At 44.2% G+C, this 16,328-nt stretch overlaps 1 protein-coding gene across 1 annotated transcript in view; it reads right to left on the bottom strand.

Annotated features, from left to right (window-relative positions):
- Window positions 1–16,328, bottom strand: part of Syne2 (spectrin repeat containing nuclear envelope protein 2) — a 316,624-nt gene that overhangs the window by 128,681 nt on the left and 171,615 nt on the right. Inside the window, exons 51-56 of the mRNA XM_051147456.1 lie at window positions 15,525–15,743; window positions 9,241–9,506; window positions 7,189–7,357; window positions 5,155–5,310; window positions 2,285–2,425; window positions 116–298 (exon numbers count right to left, since the gene is read on the bottom strand). Coding sequence (XP_051003413.1) covers window positions 116–298; window positions 2,285–2,425; window positions 5,155–5,310; window positions 7,189–7,357; window positions 9,241–9,506; window positions 15,525–15,743 — 1,134 coding nt within the window. The remainder of the gene's footprint in view (window positions 1–115; window positions 299–2,284; window positions 2,426–5,154; window positions 5,311–7,188; window positions 7,358–9,240; window positions 9,507–15,524; window positions 15,744–16,328) is intronic.

Below are 16,328 nucleotides of genomic sequence, written 5' to 3'. Positions count from 1 at the left end.
GATGGCCACATGACACCACTGGCTGCCTCTGAATGTCACCCTGTGTCTGTCTTTGTCCAAGCCCTGCTTGGAACCACTGTGCTATGGCTGCGGCTATCAGGCTTTGTGGCTGCACCTTGTTAAGCTGCGAGGTCCGGGATTCTGCCCTCTGGGATACTTGCTGGTGCTGCTGGAAAGGAGCCATCAAGTTATCCATCCATTCTTGAGCCTGTCCTGGGTCCTGCTCAACGAAGTCCTGAACTTCGGAGTCCAGCTCGCTCAGCTTGGAATGCCAGAGGTCAAGCTCATCCCATATTTTCTGGAGAAGGAAACGCTAAGTTGGTTTAAATGAAGATGCCATGGGGGTAAGGACACGTGGCGCTCGCATTTGGCAATGCCAAGACAACCCCACAGCTGAACACAGCTGTTAATTCACACCCAGCAACCCCTCGTTGTCTACGGCAAGAATCACTCTCTTAATTCTAACCGTATTTGCTTCAGTACAACCGAGCCATCGCAGGACAGAAAGGCCTGGATGACCAGCAGTAGACAAGGCCCAGCAAGCCTTCAATGTGCCAAAGCTAGAAGCTCCACAGTGGGTCTTAAAAAGGCCATGTACCAGGGTGTGATGACGCAGTCCTTTAGTGTCAGCTCACAGGAGACTAAAGCAAGAGGGTTGCCTAAGATCAGGAATTTGAGACCAGCCTGGATGACAGTAAGAATTCCATATAAAATAAAAATAGAAAGGGCTAGTTAGACTTATCTCTCTCTGTGTGTGTGTGTACACGTACAAGCGCACATACGTACATGGGTCCAGATGATAACTTTGAGTGCAAAAACAAAATTAACAACAATGTCTACTGCCTGGGAATTGGTGTAGTTTTTCAAGGTTCTGAACATCACGTTAGCTTTTGGCAACTGCCTTTGACTCAAGAAACCAATGGGTTGTATTCAAGTCTGAGCTTATGTGGGCAGAGGGAGATTTCGAAGGTAAAAATTTCAAGTCTTACCTAATATTTGTATAATAACAAGCTTAGGAAAACAAAACCTGATTTGTTAAGTCCGGTTCCTCTGCTTAAGAACCAAGACTGGCCAGGTGGCAGTGGCACACGCCTTTAATCCCAACACTTTAATAGCCAGGGCTACACAGAGAAACTCTGTCTCAAAACAACAATAAATGAATGAATGAATGAATGAATAAATAAATAAATAAATAAATAGACTATCTAATAATGACCTAATGACCTACAGTCCTTTTGCTGTTTGTTTTTTGGGGGGGGGATTGTTTGTTTGTGTTTTTGAGACAGGGTTTCTCTGTGTAGCCTCGGCTGTTCTGGACTCACTTTGTAGACCAGGCTGGCCTCGAACTCACAGCAATCCACCTAAATGAGTGCAAAACCATGCCCAGCACGAATATAGTTTTTTGAAGGCCCCTATCACGTTAGAGGGCTTCCTAAAAGTGTAGCTGGTGATACGAGTTCACAAGCTACTGCTCACTTGGGATGTGGGTGCAGAGTAATGTCCAGCTATACTTTTACCCAAAATGTTATTCCCTAAGCAATTCCACAAGGGAAGTCAGTTTGCAGGTTTTTTGTGTTTGGCAACTGAAGAAAAACTATTGCTCAGACTCAACTGACTCACTTTTCATGTCAGTCTTTCCACAGTAAGATCCTTACTGTCCCTTTATTTTTTGGGACCGCTAAAACTCAGTGGGAGGCTGTCAGGAGCCAGGACAAGTGAATGCCCCTACAGCAAAACCTGAGAATAACACTTCCATTCCGTGTACCTGACCTTTCATTCCTCTGTGCTCATCACCGATTCCTCAGTGATCTGTTTAGGTTATCATCTATCTATCTATCTATCTATCTATCTATCTATCTATCTACCTATCATCTATTTATCAACCTATCTTCTCTCTCTCTCTCCTTCTCTCTCTCTCTCTCTCTCTCTCTCTCTCTCTCTCTCTCTCTCTCTCTCTCTTTCTCTCTCCTTTTCTCTCTCTCTAGGACCTCAGCCCATGCTGGCCTCAAACTTCCCATGTAGCCAGAGATGACCTTGATGCCTGTTTCCACCTTCTGAGTCCTCTGACTACAGGCATACGTCACCATGCCCTATTTCATGATGCCCTGGGGCTCAAGCTCAGGGCTTTGTGCAGGACAGACAAGCACTCTATCAACCGAGGTGCATCCTTAGCCCCAGTTCAGGTTCTTGGAGCTTCAGAAAGACTCATCTTGGGCCGACGAGTGCTTCGTGTCTGGGACGTGGGTTCAGGGATGAGACAGAGCCGCTTCCAGGAGCGCATTACCTTCTGAATTTCCTGAGCCTCCTCGATGTTTTTGCTTTTCTGTTGCAGCATTTTTTCAATGCAATGGAGCCCGTTGTTAATTTCCTCTATTTTCTTCCTCATGACATATGATGGTGAACTCGCCAAGACTTCAGTGCTCATCTGGGGCAAGGGAGAAAGTCACAGTTGGTTTGCAGACAATTTCTCAGGTTCAAACATCAAAAACAGCACTCACTCTTTTGACTTGTTAAATATTTTAACATGGGCTGGAGGGTGCGGGGGAGGCGCTCCAAACCATACAGCAATGTTCTAGAAACAGGGCAGATAAGCGGCCTATGACAAACCATGTCTCCAGGCCTTTTCAATGTAATCTAGAAATAACTTTATTCAAATAAATAAAATTTATATTATTGGGAAGAATTACTGAGGAGGCTCTTTGAAGCATCAAATGATTGCTAGGAAAGAATTTCTACAGGAGAAAAGACTTCCTCACAGATGCCAAACTTTCTAAGAAAATCTTCCACACAGCTCTGTAGGCCACATTTATTCTTAGGCTAATTTAAATCAGATGTAATCTCCACTTTCCTGTCCAGCTCCGTAAAACCTCCTCAGAGTAAATACTTCTTAAGGATGGAGTGGCTCTGCTGTTTCTGGTGTGTTTTCTCCATCTAAGCCTCTGAACACATTAAAAAAAAATCTAAATAATTTTCTTAGGGAAATAACTTGTGCTGGGAAAGAGTAGAAGTATTGAATATATTGCTTTTCTAAAAGCCTGATCAATGTGTTTTCTTATTTTTTTAAGCTACCATTGATAAGTAACCACAAAATATCCACATAATACTATACACGCTAGCTGAGGCAGAAACCACCCCAGTGCAGATAAGAACGCATTTGTAGAAGCTGAAACCAGGGCTAACAGTTAACTCCGTGCCAAGCCCACACATCAAGGTGTTGGCGGAATGGACCCTAGAAGACTCCAGTTCCCAGACTCTATGTGGCCAGCGCCATCCATGCACCGCAGACTGGTGAGACCTTCATATTATGCTTTTACTCATAGACTATATGTTATAATAAAGATCATTGTTAAAATATCAATTTAATATTTTTAGCTTTTTTTATGTATGAGTATTTTGCCTCATGTATGTAAGACACACACTATGTGTATGTCTGGTGCCTGAGGAGGTCAGAAAAGGGCATCGGACCCCTTGGAAGTGGAGTTAAAGATGGTTGTAAACCACCATGTAGGTCCTCTGCAAGACCAACAAGTGATCTTAACCACTGAGCCCATAAACTCTGCCTTTCATCCTACGTTAATTTGTTGTTGTTGTTGTGCATGTAACATAGTACCAAATAAATGAAGTTTCCTGATACAGGCAGTGACTCTCTTGGTTGAAAGTCATATTACCATTTGAACACATCAGGCAAGATTATGACGTGGGGTGAGTGGCCCTCTGAATTACAGGCATGATGCTGCATGTGGTGGTGGCTTAGACCCTTTTGATTCTTTGAGAGCCATGAAACAATAAAAATCAGTTTCATTTGTCACAAGCATACAAGTTCACAATGGAAAATGTCAGCCTTAAACATGAAAGGCTATTTTATTTTGTTGTAAGTAATGCTGAATTTCTATCAAAATATTTAGTAGTCTCTTTAAAAAAAAATAACAACAGTCCTTGAGAAAAGTCCTAATAGGCTATAGTGTGTTAATCAAAATATCTGTTCTAACATGTTAGGAAATTGCATGTTTTTATGCAGATGACATGGTCTAAGAAATCTATCATAGATGTTAATGATGCATGCTAGCATCTGAGGAGTTCATTGTTTCATTTGTTTGTTTTGTTTGAGATAAGGTCTCACCTTGTACCCCAAGCTAGCCTCCAGTACATGGCAGGCAGTCCCCTGCATTAGTGTCTAGTGTGCTGAGATTACAGACATGAGCCATCCTAACCCATACTAACATCTGAGTTTGAAACCTGATTTTTGTGTGTATTTCCATTTTATAAGAAAAGCTATCTATCTGTATAGTTGGCTGTGTACAGTATAACCAACTTTATTCTTGGGCCAAGTTAAAAACAAAGGTGCTCTCCCCTTCTCTACCATCTAGGCAAAACCACCTCCTCCAAGCAGCTGCTCCTTAAGAATAGAGAGCCCTATTTTTCTCTGCTGTTTCTAGCGGCGGTCTGCTTTATTTATCAAATCACAGGCATTCTAAGCTTAAAACAGCAAACACTCCTGCGGACACTGGACCAAACACAATTTTGTTCTGTTGGTCTGAGCTGCCCAACCAAACTGTCTTGCTGAGCACCCATGTTTCCAACACAATGGAACAGTTTGCACCCTCTCGGCCGGACCTGGACTCTGAGGTGAAAAGGTTTGCCCAGGATGCTTTGTGAGAATTCCGTCAACATCACCACTAAACAGGCGCGATGTGCTGAAGTGCTGACCCGAGTGAACAAAGAAATCTACGCTTGTACTGCCCTTGGCTGTTCCTTCAAGATGTTCCAGGGAACACTTGTTAAAGCAAGATATTATACATGACCCCAGTTTTTAAAGATTTTTAAGAATAAATAATGATGGAAAAACATAATAGTAGTAAGCCAAGTAAAAGATAACACGAATGATTAAAATGGTTAAGGGGGAAAACTAAGCATCTAAAGGCAACTGGTGAAAAAAAAAAAAGGACAGAGTATCTGAAAAAAAAAAAAAAGACAAATTATCTGTTACCTATGCAATTTTATTTCAATCACCTTCATCTCACTACTCAATACATGAGCCCCATAAAACCAGTCAAAGCTGAAACTAGGACAATGAGACGTGACATCAAAGGATGTCCTCTTATTTCCATCCGCCCGACCTCATCCACAGCCACACCACACACGCATCGCCATTACCTTGTCCTCCGCATCCTCCAGGGCTCTCCTGCACTCCTCCGCCTGGGACTCCACCTCCGCAGGGACTATGCTGTACATTTCGGAATACTTGATGCGCAGTTTTTCCATAATGCTCTCGAAAGTCAGCTTGCCTTTCTGAAGAAAGCTTCGCAGCTCCTAAAACCATCAACAGAGTCTCAATACTCACAGGGCGTGGGGAAAAGTTTCATCCCCTACCGTAAAAAAAAAAAGTGAAAGCAGATTTCCAGGGTCCCCCGGGTTTAAATAAGCCAACTTTAACATGGCAACCCCCCCTCCCTATTGATACAAGCAGAGATGATGCTTTCTAATTTGTAAGAATTGAACTTAATAGCTCGTCAGACAGACATCAGAGCAGCCTCTGCTTCTCAGGCGCCTGTAGGGAGTGACTGGATCTCAGTTGCCGCCAGTCAGCTAAAAAGCAACAAGCGGCCAGAAGTTTCCGTATTGTTACTAACTTGTTGCTATTTCTACTTCTTCCTACATTATCATCATAATGAGTCAAGGCCACTGAGAGCCCCATGCTTGAAGCAAAAGTGTCTGTTTCATGTAATTAGACAGCCAGGCAGAGCCCCACTCCTTTCAAAAGGGAGGGTTCCAGTTCCTGGTAAAAAATGTAGGCTTCAGGAGATAAAAGCATTGTGAACAAATGGCCCATTGGCTGTGGCCTAGAAACACAATCTGATCTGCGTTCTCCTGCAGTAAGTATAAAGGAGAAACTCATCTGTTTGGGAAAGTTTCCCGAAGATTGAGTGGCAAACCACGTATTGACTTTTCTGGGCCTTTGTGGCCTTTAGCTCTCTAGTGACTGCAGAGCAGCACCGGGAGTCCAGCCCCAGGAATAGTTCCCACTCAGCCCGTGGTGATGCTACACCTGCTCCTGCCTCCATCCTCAGCTGACAGACACGCCCAGAGAGAGGAAGGCAAAGAGCAACATGCTGCAGACGCTGGTACAACAGCATCCTGTTTTCTACCCAGGTTGGACGACAAATCTCAGCCCACAGCTACACACAGAGACAATGGCTTTTCCACAAAGAAAACTTTTGAAAGTGACAGTAGGTTTTTTTTTTTTTTCCTTTTTGACTTTGGTAACCAAGGGCTCCATGATTAATGAGAGTATGAGACTTTTATATAAAGTCCCCAGAGTCAGGGCTAGAGAGACTGTTCAGTGGTTAAGAGGACTCAGGTTCATTTCCCGGCACCCACATGGTGGCCCACAACCAAATGTAACTCCGGTTCCAGAAGATCCAACATCTCTGCTTGCCTCTACTGGTGCGAACGCGCGCGCGCGCACCCCCCCCCCCCCCACACACACGAGGGGCTGAGGGATGGCTCAATGGTTAAGAAGGACCTGGGTTTGGTTCCTAGTGGCCACATGGAGGCTCACAACCATCCACTACTGCAGTTCCAGGGCAGCCCCTTTTAGCAGCCATGGGCACCAGGTACACATGTGGTACATATACACACATTTAGGCAAAACATTCATATACATAAAATACTAATATTTAATGTTAATATTTCATATTTTATCTGTATGTAAAATAAGTAACTCCTTAAAAATTGAACTAAAAAAAGACTTTCTTAAAAAAGTTCCCAAAGACATATTTGGACTAAGAATAGGAAGAGAAGTCACTCTGGAGAAGTGAGTTCTCAAAGTGACCTCTGGTGCAGACACAGCGCCTCTCAGAGCTGAGACGCCATGCCCAAACCAAAGAAGCAGTTTGGCATATTCCTCGTGTGTGATCACCAAATGCACTTGAAACATCGTGAAAAACAGGGCTGTGTAGTTCAGAGTGACCTGTCTCCCAGCATGGCTTCCATTCCGCTCCATCTTTCAGCTATGCCCATCCTTCCCTGACCCTGCACACAGCGTGTCACAGGCCCTGTGCACCTACCACCCGGACTCCCTGGATCACCTCTCCAACTCTAGCTAGTGAGTCATCTCTGCCCCAGGATTTGAACAGAAGACCGTGGACCAGGCTCAGCCACTTACGCTAATCCTTCCCTTTTGCTTACCTCCAACTGTTCTGCCCTTTCTGGAGGGCCTTCTACTGCCAAGTTCTGGGAAGAAGTTGAGATGTGTTCAAATAAATGCTTCACGTCGTTTATTTCCTTTATAAATGAACACCGTGCTTGGATTTCAGCCTGGACTGAGTCCTTCTTCTTTTGAGCTGCCTGAAGAAGCCTGAAAAAAGAATCAAGATAGAATGCATAAAGAATTCACAAAAATATCATTTTCCTCCATGGGAGAAAAGTACCAGTCTTCACTGATTTATACACCAACTATCAAACATACATCAAATACAGCCAATCAGCAGCCTCCCCAAAACGTTCATCTCCATGTGTGTCCTCTCTACATAGTCCAACTACCATCGCTAGCTTCCGTCTGTCCCAAATGAAATGATGTGCCAACAGCCACAGGTGGGCTCTTCAGAACAGACAACCCTCACCAGTCCACCTCTCTTCCACTGATCCATTTTCTGAAGAGGCGACTGTGCATTGTGGTGGGGTCTTTCCCGAGAACTACTTGGTGTCTGTCATGTGGTAACACAATAAAAATCTACACTTGGTTTCTGCGCTCCAGGTCTCAGGTGGGGAATCTTTTTTATTTCCCTGCAAAATCCCTTGTTCTCTTCTCTCTTTTTGAAAAAACAGAGCTTCACTGGGTAGCCTTGGCTATCCTTGAACGTGCTGCGATCCTGCTGTCTCTACTCCACAGAAATGCTGGGGTTACAGAAGTGTGTCACCACACCTGGCTGAAAAAAAAAAAATGTTCTTCCAGTTGACCTTAGGCCTCATCCCAGGGACAGAGCATGTCTCTTGGTGACTTGTAGATAGCCTCATGGCGGCAACGAGAGCTAACCATGTGATTGGAGGGTCGAGACTATCTACACCGCCCTTCCCTATCACCGTCCTCCCAAGCCCCTAGAGAGCGGAGAGGGCCTGAAGGCTGAGTTGGTCCACGGTATGACCACCGTAAGTGATATAATCCCCGGAAGCATGGAAACAGACAGGGTCGGAGTGACTGATTGTTGCACAGGAGCAGTAACCACAGGGTCATGTGTTGCAGAGGACAGGGAAGCTGTCCCAGTCTCATGCCCCTTGACCCACACATCTTTGCCACATTATTCTTCATCTGTATCCTTTGTTGTATCGCCTGTTGATAAATGAACAAGCCTAAGTGGTCCCCTGAGTTCTGTGAGCTACTAAAGAAGGTTTGGAGGAAGCTCCAATGGCCAGGCAGTGAGAAGTTCAGCAGCATCTGTAACAGGGACAGCGTAGTGAAACCCAGTGCTCAAAGCATAGAATTTGGGCAGATAGAGTGCGTCAGAACTGAACTGTAGAAACTCAAGTGACTACCAACTAAGAAATCCTTGGGGGGAGTGGGGAAGGAAAACCTCCCCCATCAGTTGGGGGTGTTAAGTGACTAAGAGTAGAGAGAAAAGCTGCTGCTTTCCTCCTGCCACATGTATATCCACTACTGTGGCTTTTACAAGAAACACAATCGAATTGTAAATAATTTAAAAGATCTTCAAGGGGGTTTGGTTGAACATATTATGACAGCTCAACATTACAGACTATTATACAGGCATGTTTTTCAATTGGCACTGAGTGGCACAGAAGACAAAGACGATCTGCTGAGAACCAATTCAGCAGAGCACAAAACAGTTATCACAGTGAAAAGCAAGGAAAGGGTGATTGGCGGGGTATTTTGCCGCCTGGTGAGATTAAAGTAGACTTCCACATTGGTCTTTATAATTTCCCATTCTCGAAATTTCCTACACTCAATAGGCATTACTAAAATGTGAAACAATACAAATTTGAGGGGAAAAGTTTGCAAGCAGTTCACAAAGTAAAATCAGCATGGGAAATGTGTAAGTTTCCATTATAATTAGTCTCTTCCACCCTCTTTATACCCATCGGTTCTGATTCTGTGGTAGCATTTATTATTATCTATACACACATATATACATACATGTATACATATGTGTATGTATGTATGTATATACTCTAACTTGAACAGAAACTGTCAAGATCATTCCCTTAATAATTTCCTATGACTCTCACCTGTTGCACCGTTCATGCATGGACCTAATCTCTTCAAGTGCAGGGATGGTTTCTACAGTTGCTTTGCCTTCAGGAATGTTCTGGATACTCGTTACACGCTGAAGAAGCAGGGCCAGCAGCAGCTGCTGCTTCTCCACGCTCTCCTCGTGCTGGCATAGAGAGTCCAACAGCTGGCAGAGTTCCTCTGTGGGAGCTGCGTCCTTTGTTCTGGAGACTTCTGGAAGGTCCTCCTGAAGATTCTCTAAAATTATTGCTTCTCGTTCAATCTAGTTGAATGGATGACAACAAAGAGGAAGAGAAAGCATTTTGAGATCTGATTTTTGAGATCTGAAACCTACCTTAGCCAGCACGGCTTTTGGATACCATCTCTTTAAAGCATTCCCAATGCCGTGTCCTGGTTCAGAGTCATTATTTTGTTCAACATAGCTGGGAATATTAGTCCTCTATGATTGAGAATCCCGTAGCCCCAGCTACTGCCTCTGTAGACGTGTGATTTAGATAAGGAAACCTATTGTGAACAGGCTGGGGAAATGCTATTGAACACAGTGATTTATTTCCCCTGGAGGACTCTGTTGGTTTGAGCAGTGTTCACAGGAGATCTGCATGAGGTAGTTGGAATGGCCCCACCCAAGAGGCTGGCTATTATTGGATGTGGAAAATTTCCTACAAGTCTTTTCTTTCACTTTGAAGGCCTGTATCGTGCTGTAAAACTAAGGCTGGCAATTTGTTATGAACCTGATGCTTTCCAAAGGGAGAGCCACTGGGATTACTGAACCAGCTGTGTTTATCATCCCCTGGTATGTATAAAACTTAGAAATATGTAACTTATTACAACACCTACCTAGAAACTAGGAATTCCACCAGCCCTGGACTCAGAAAAAAGACATGGGAAACAGCCTTGAAGGCTGCTAAATAAGACAGCTCTTTGCTTTCCGCCCCCAAGCCCTGTGCCCATTCCTTTTAGCCACAAGACTCATTCATACCATTCTGTCCTAACTCTGTTCAAACAGCGGCCCATCCTGCCACTATAAGATACCACACCAGACAACTCTACTTACAGCACAGTGCTAATTGAAAAGGTAAGCAAGGCCCTGGATGTACCAGAGGGTGACAAATAAAACCTATGAAAAGGCAAAAGCCCCAACATCAACTATCATAAGCTTCCGGGCTCCCCAAAGTCTAAGGATCACTTCTTCACCAGTGTGAAGGTTACGTTGGCCAATCTTTCAACGGCTAACAAAAAGAGATGCCACGGGATGGGGTTTCTTGGGTTGTGGAAGTAATATATGACACACTTCAGATTATTGTTCAAATCCATCATCAGCAGTGTTTCTAGGGGGCGAAATGAGCCAAAGCATCAGGAACAGGCTGTGGTGTCTGCTGTCCTATCACTTGGGTTCCAGGATGTGGTGGGGTCCCCGGTTGCTGTAATATACCTAGTGCAGGCAGAGACTGTTCTCTTCCTAAGAGACTAAGTCCATGCTTCCCACGTCTGAAACCGTGGTCCAACTGGAAGTCCTGATTCCCAGGCAGGCAGTTACGCCTCAACTAGAGAATTGGGGTAGACCGTCTCACACCTTCCTGCTTAACCCAGCATGCTAATAAAGGAACTGCATTCCTGACAGAGACTAATGGCAGATCTTAGGTTTCTAAAAATTAATGTTGTTGAAAGAGCCTTGTCTGGAACCCAGAACTTAGTGTGGCTTCACCTGGTGCAATGACCACAAATGATCAAATCGATGACCCCAAAGAGCATGAAACAGCCAACAGCCCAGGCCTTTTCTGTTTCAGCTCTCCTTCCTGACACCTGGTGACACTTCCCAGAATAAATGACATGCTGGCAAGCCCAGCCTCGGGTGCAAAATAGCTAGAAGGCCAGGGCTGGAAAGGAAAGCCTGAGAGAGCTCTTCTTACCAGCAGCCAGGCAAATGCTCAACTCGTGAAGGGGTAACTGTCATCCATCTACCCAAAACAACCCTTCTCGGGGATAAAAATGAACATCAAGGGCTCAGGGGGGAATTTTCAGTGATGATGGAAACACACTACATTTTTATTTTGTTGGTAGTCATGTGACTACATGTGTTGATCAGAACTCCACAGACTTCATGCTAGATTGTTAATGTCAGGAAAACAATCAGCATAATATGTACTGGCCCTTTCCCTTGGAAGTCTCTGTAGCCTTTGGTGACTTTCCTTGGACATAAAATCCTAATAAAAGCCTTCATTGATTTACATTCAGAAATTTAGATGCACCAAGATAGATGTTTTCTTCAGGGCTGTCAAATACAAATAGCCAAAACACTAAGAATGTAACATTTATATCCTTCCTGATTGTGTCATGGTCCTTCTTGCTATAGGTAACCTATTGTATATATATATGTGTAATAATATAAATGTATATGTAAAAATGAAATAAAATAAAAGTATAAAAATTTAAAAAACAAAACAAAACAAAAAACCCTTCATAGAGGTGAAGAGGATGAAGAATCATAGTTGTAACACACACACATACAGAGAGAGACAGAGAGAGACAGAGAGAGAGAGAGAGAGAGAGAAAAGAAGAGTGAACATCTTGCGACCTGAATAAACAGGAACGAATGAGGAAACGACTTTGGGACTCAGCAGTATGAGAAGAAGCTGCTTCCTACCCTCAACTATCTCTAAAGAAATGGCATTGCCCCAGCACATTGTGACTACCAAAACCATTATTCTAGAAGGCAGGCGTTCTCGTTTCCTTTCTGCTGCTGTGATAAAAACACTCTGACTAAAAACAATCTGGGAAAGGAAAAGATTTGTTTTGTCTTACACTTGTAGGACCATAGTCCATCACTGACGGAAGCCAGGGCAGGAGACAAAGCTTCGTCCTCGCTGGCTCACGCTCTGGCTCACGCTCAGCTAGCCTTTCTGACACAGCCCAGACCCACAGCAGGCTGGGCTAGGCCCTCCCTCATCAAATCTCAATCAAGACAATCCCTTACAGACTCATTACAGGCCAATCTGATCTGGAAAATTCCTCCACTGAGGCCTACTCAGATGACTCTAGGCTTTGTTAATGTTGACAGTTAAAGCTAACTAGGATATCAATAATGATACCAAGTACACTTCCATCTAAAAAATATGTTGAAAGAGAAAGATGTCAAATCAAAAAGGTAAACTGATTTGACTTTAGAAATGTAAAAAATGAATGTTTAAGTTTTTAAAAATCTACCCTACCCAAATTGTTTATTCCATAAAGATGACAGTGAAGGGTTATAATTGTTTAAAAACAGATAATTTTTATTGGTTACTTATTGAATGGTTAATGCTGACTGTCAACTTGACAGGGTCTAGAGTTATCAAAGACAACTTCTGGGCAGGCCTATGAGATATTATCTTGATTCCATTAAGGTGGGAAGTTCCACCCTAGCTCTTCGCTGGGCTGAGGTCTTGGGTTAAATAGAGGAGAAATCTAGTTGAGCACCAAGATTTGTCGCTGTCCTCTTCCTCACCACACAAATGACATCACATGCCTCAAGCTCCTGCTATCAGGAGCCATGACAGACTATACTCTTGCACCCTGAGCCCAAACCAACCTTTCCTCCCTTAGGTTGCTCCTATCAGAGTATTTCTCACAGTGGCACAAAGGTGGCCAGGCTGGAGATGCAATTCGGTGGCAGAGTGCTTGCCCAGCATGCACAAAGCCCTGGATTTGATCTCCAGTAACACACATGTCCATACCCACACCCACACAACCATACATCAGTTGACATACACAGATACTGCTTAACCTAGTCGCTCAGTGATTAAACAGAGCATGTAAGTTTGAATCCAGTCACTCAGCACTGCTGAGTCTCACTGAATTCACATATTGTCGCTAACACTCCTTCTCCCCCTCCATACCAGGTTCTGAGAAAAACCCTATTCCCCTAAGTCCTAATAACAAGCCAAAGTACCATTCCACAGAAGTTCACCCTGGAGACCCAAAGGGTTTATTGGGCTTACTTACAGAGCATGCGTGAAGGGTTACTGACAGGAGCCTGGCTGACCCCAAAGCAGCCCATGCTGGAGAGTAGTCTTCACCCTGCCTGGAGGAGGGCTTCAGGGTCACCACACAGACAGAGCCCCTTTCCCTTCGCCTAGTCTTCCCCAGCCCACATACTACACTCCAGCTCCTCCCCTGGACCCAGAAGACACAAGCAGTTAGGGTAGAAAAGTGCAGAAACGGCTGAGAAAAGTGGAGGATGCTCCGATGTGGGTCCAATGACCCTCTCCACCAGCTCCTTCCTGGCAGGAATGTCAACAGTCACACCTTCTCCTTCCAGAAGGGAATTTCAACACTCTGGAGACACAATTGCAATGGACTCAAGCAAAGAGGCCCGGCTGCTCCCTCAAAGATGGCTTGGCAGTCTGCCTGCAGATCGCCCTCCACGAGACTGAAAGATGTAAGCCAGGTGCACGGTAAGTGCTCCCTCACTTCAGCAGCGGTACTGCTGTTAAAACATGTTGTTTGGCCAGACGGTAGTGGCGCACGCCTTTACTCCCAGCACTCGGGAGGCAGAGGCAGGTGGATCGCTGTGAGTTTAAGGCCAGCCTGGTCTACAAAGCGAGTCCAGGATAGCCAAGGCTACATAGAGAAGCTCTGTTTTGAAAAACAAAAACAAACAAACAAACAAAAAATCATGTTGTTTATTTGTTTGTTTGAAAAAATGCATTTGTGGGCTGGGGATGCAGCTCAGTTGGTAGAATGCCAGCCCCATGCATAAAGCGCTGGCTCCAGACTACATAAACCGGGTGGGGTGACACACATCTGTAACTCCAGCACTTGGGACGCAGAGGTAGAAAGATTAGAAGGGCAAGTCATCCATCGCTACATAACAAGTTTATGGTGAGAAGAATTAAATGAGTAAAGATTTAAATTAATCTGATATGGCTTCAAATGGATATAAAACAGTAGTGATGAGACAGGGAAACCTTAGACATCAGCCTAGATGTGGATCTGAATACATGGCCCTCCCTCTACAAATATTTACCAAGTGCCTACTAGGTCCAAGGTTACAGCTGGGCTGCAAGGTTATAATTGTAAGGAAGACCTCAACTCCAGCACAGCCAACAGAGCCTTGCCTCATGGCCAGCCTGTAGTTGGGACTCTTGGACTACTACTTTTAAAAAAAGAAAGAAAGAAAGAAAGAAAGAAAGAAAGAAAGAAAGAAAGAAAGAGAGAAAGAAAGAATCAACCAGTGCCTCAGTTTCCCTATGTATCAGATGATGATGGTAGTTCCTTCCCAAGGCCAAGGCAAGGATCTAGGCTACATGTCTGAAGTGGTTTCTCAGAAAAGTGTAGGGGCTCAGAGACTGGTGTCATTGAGGACCTGAGGCCCTCTTGTTAGCAGCCCAAACAAAAGTATAAAGGGCAGTGTTTCTTAGGGCTTGAATATCCAAGAGACTGTTCACTGAATAGGCCCTATCTGTACCCTTAAAATGACACTGATTTCAAGAATACCAAGTTCTAAGTGGGCGAATGGGAAAGTGTTGAACAGTTCCATCTTCAGAAAATTCTCCAGAAATTTTGAAATAAAGAGAATTTTCAACACGTATTCTGATGTGTACCTCAATTATCCATGGCACTATGGAAGGAGTAATAAATACTACAATCTCTGGTGATTTTTTTCATTTTCTTTCTTAATATAGGTAATGCATAAGCCCTAAAGTCATGACTAAGCCATCATGTGTGATTGACGGATGTCAGAGAGGTCTTCTTTTCAGAAAGCATACCATCTCATATTTTTAAGCCCACACTTAACAACCAGAACTAATTTCCATACTTAACAATTGGCGCTGATTTCCAATTTAGTCAGTTTTCAACGCAAATTACTCAGTTCTAACCTTTACTGTACCGAATGCAAAGGCAGTTATTTTTAAGGATTAACGAGTCTTCACAACGAAGATTTTTAAAGCTTTACCCAGCAAAGAGTCACCTTCTCAGTAAGAATTATCTGAGGGCTGACAAGCTGTCTCAGCGGGTTACAGGTGCTCGCTGTACAAGCCTGGAGAACTGAATTAGATCCCCGCAAACCACATAAAGGCTCTGAAAGGAGAGCAGGGTCTCCAGTGAGAATTATAGGATATCTCAAGAAGCGCTACTATTATGAGAGAAGCTGAAGACTTTCTCGAAGGCTTCTGCAAGGCCTGACGTGGACAGATGGTCATGAGAAGGGTCTATGTGATGTCATACCGTGAGCGCACTGGAAGCCACCAGGCTGTCGCTGGGAGCTGCAGGGTCGGGCGTGCTGAAAGCAAAGACTCACCTCCTCACTGATGAACTTCCACTCCCTCTTCAGCTCCCCACTCCACTGCTGCCACTCGCGGGCAGCTTCCATCAAACTCAGCCACTTCTCCCACAGAGCAGAGGCCGCTCCGAGCACACACGCGCCATCATTTTCTGTGCACCTGCATTGCAGGCGTCTGAGGGCCTGCCGGAGTTTCACTAAGTCTTCTTTGGTTGATAGAAGACTTGAGGTTAGGGCCTTATAAGAGAAAGTTACAGGAAGGACAAACGGGTCTATAATCTTTCTAAAATGTTATTCTTAAGACTGGAGCTGTTAAGGACTTTTTTTTTTTTTTTTTTTTTTTAAATATCACATCTCAGGAGGTAGTCCTGACTGGTTTCTAACTCAGAGATCTTTTTGCCTCTGCCTCGTGAGTGCTGGCATTAAAGGTGTAAACCACCACTCCTCGCCAGTTCATGATTTTAATATTCCTTTTTGCTGTCGTTGTTTTGTTTTTTTGTTTTTTCAAGACAGGGTTTCTCTGTGTAGCCTTGGCTGTCCTAGACTTGCTTTGTAGACCAGGCTGGCCTCAAACTCATAGCCATCCACCTGCCTTTGCCCCCTCAAGTGCTGGGATTATAAGCATGAGCCGCAGCGCCTGGCAATTTTAATATTCTTAAACTATAACAGGACCTATCTCTTGATTCCGAAAGTCACTTAGGGCCAAGTTGAGAGTAATCTATGCATTCTATTCTGCATGAATTTAGGACCAAGTACACGCGTGGTGGCAGGGAGTAAAACTTTCAGCATAAGAAAATATCAACTAGCAATACAACATTTAGA

Source organism: Acomys russatus, chromosome 1, assembly GCF_903995435.1.
Source record: "Acomys russatus chromosome 1, mAcoRus1.1, whole genome shotgun sequence".
In the NCBI taxonomy this organism is placed as follows: domain Eukaryota; kingdom Metazoa; phylum Chordata; class Mammalia; order Rodentia; family Muridae; genus Acomys; species Acomys russatus.
Note: the sequence above shows the minus strand (reverse complement) of the source record. Positions and strands in the feature narration are given on the sequence as shown.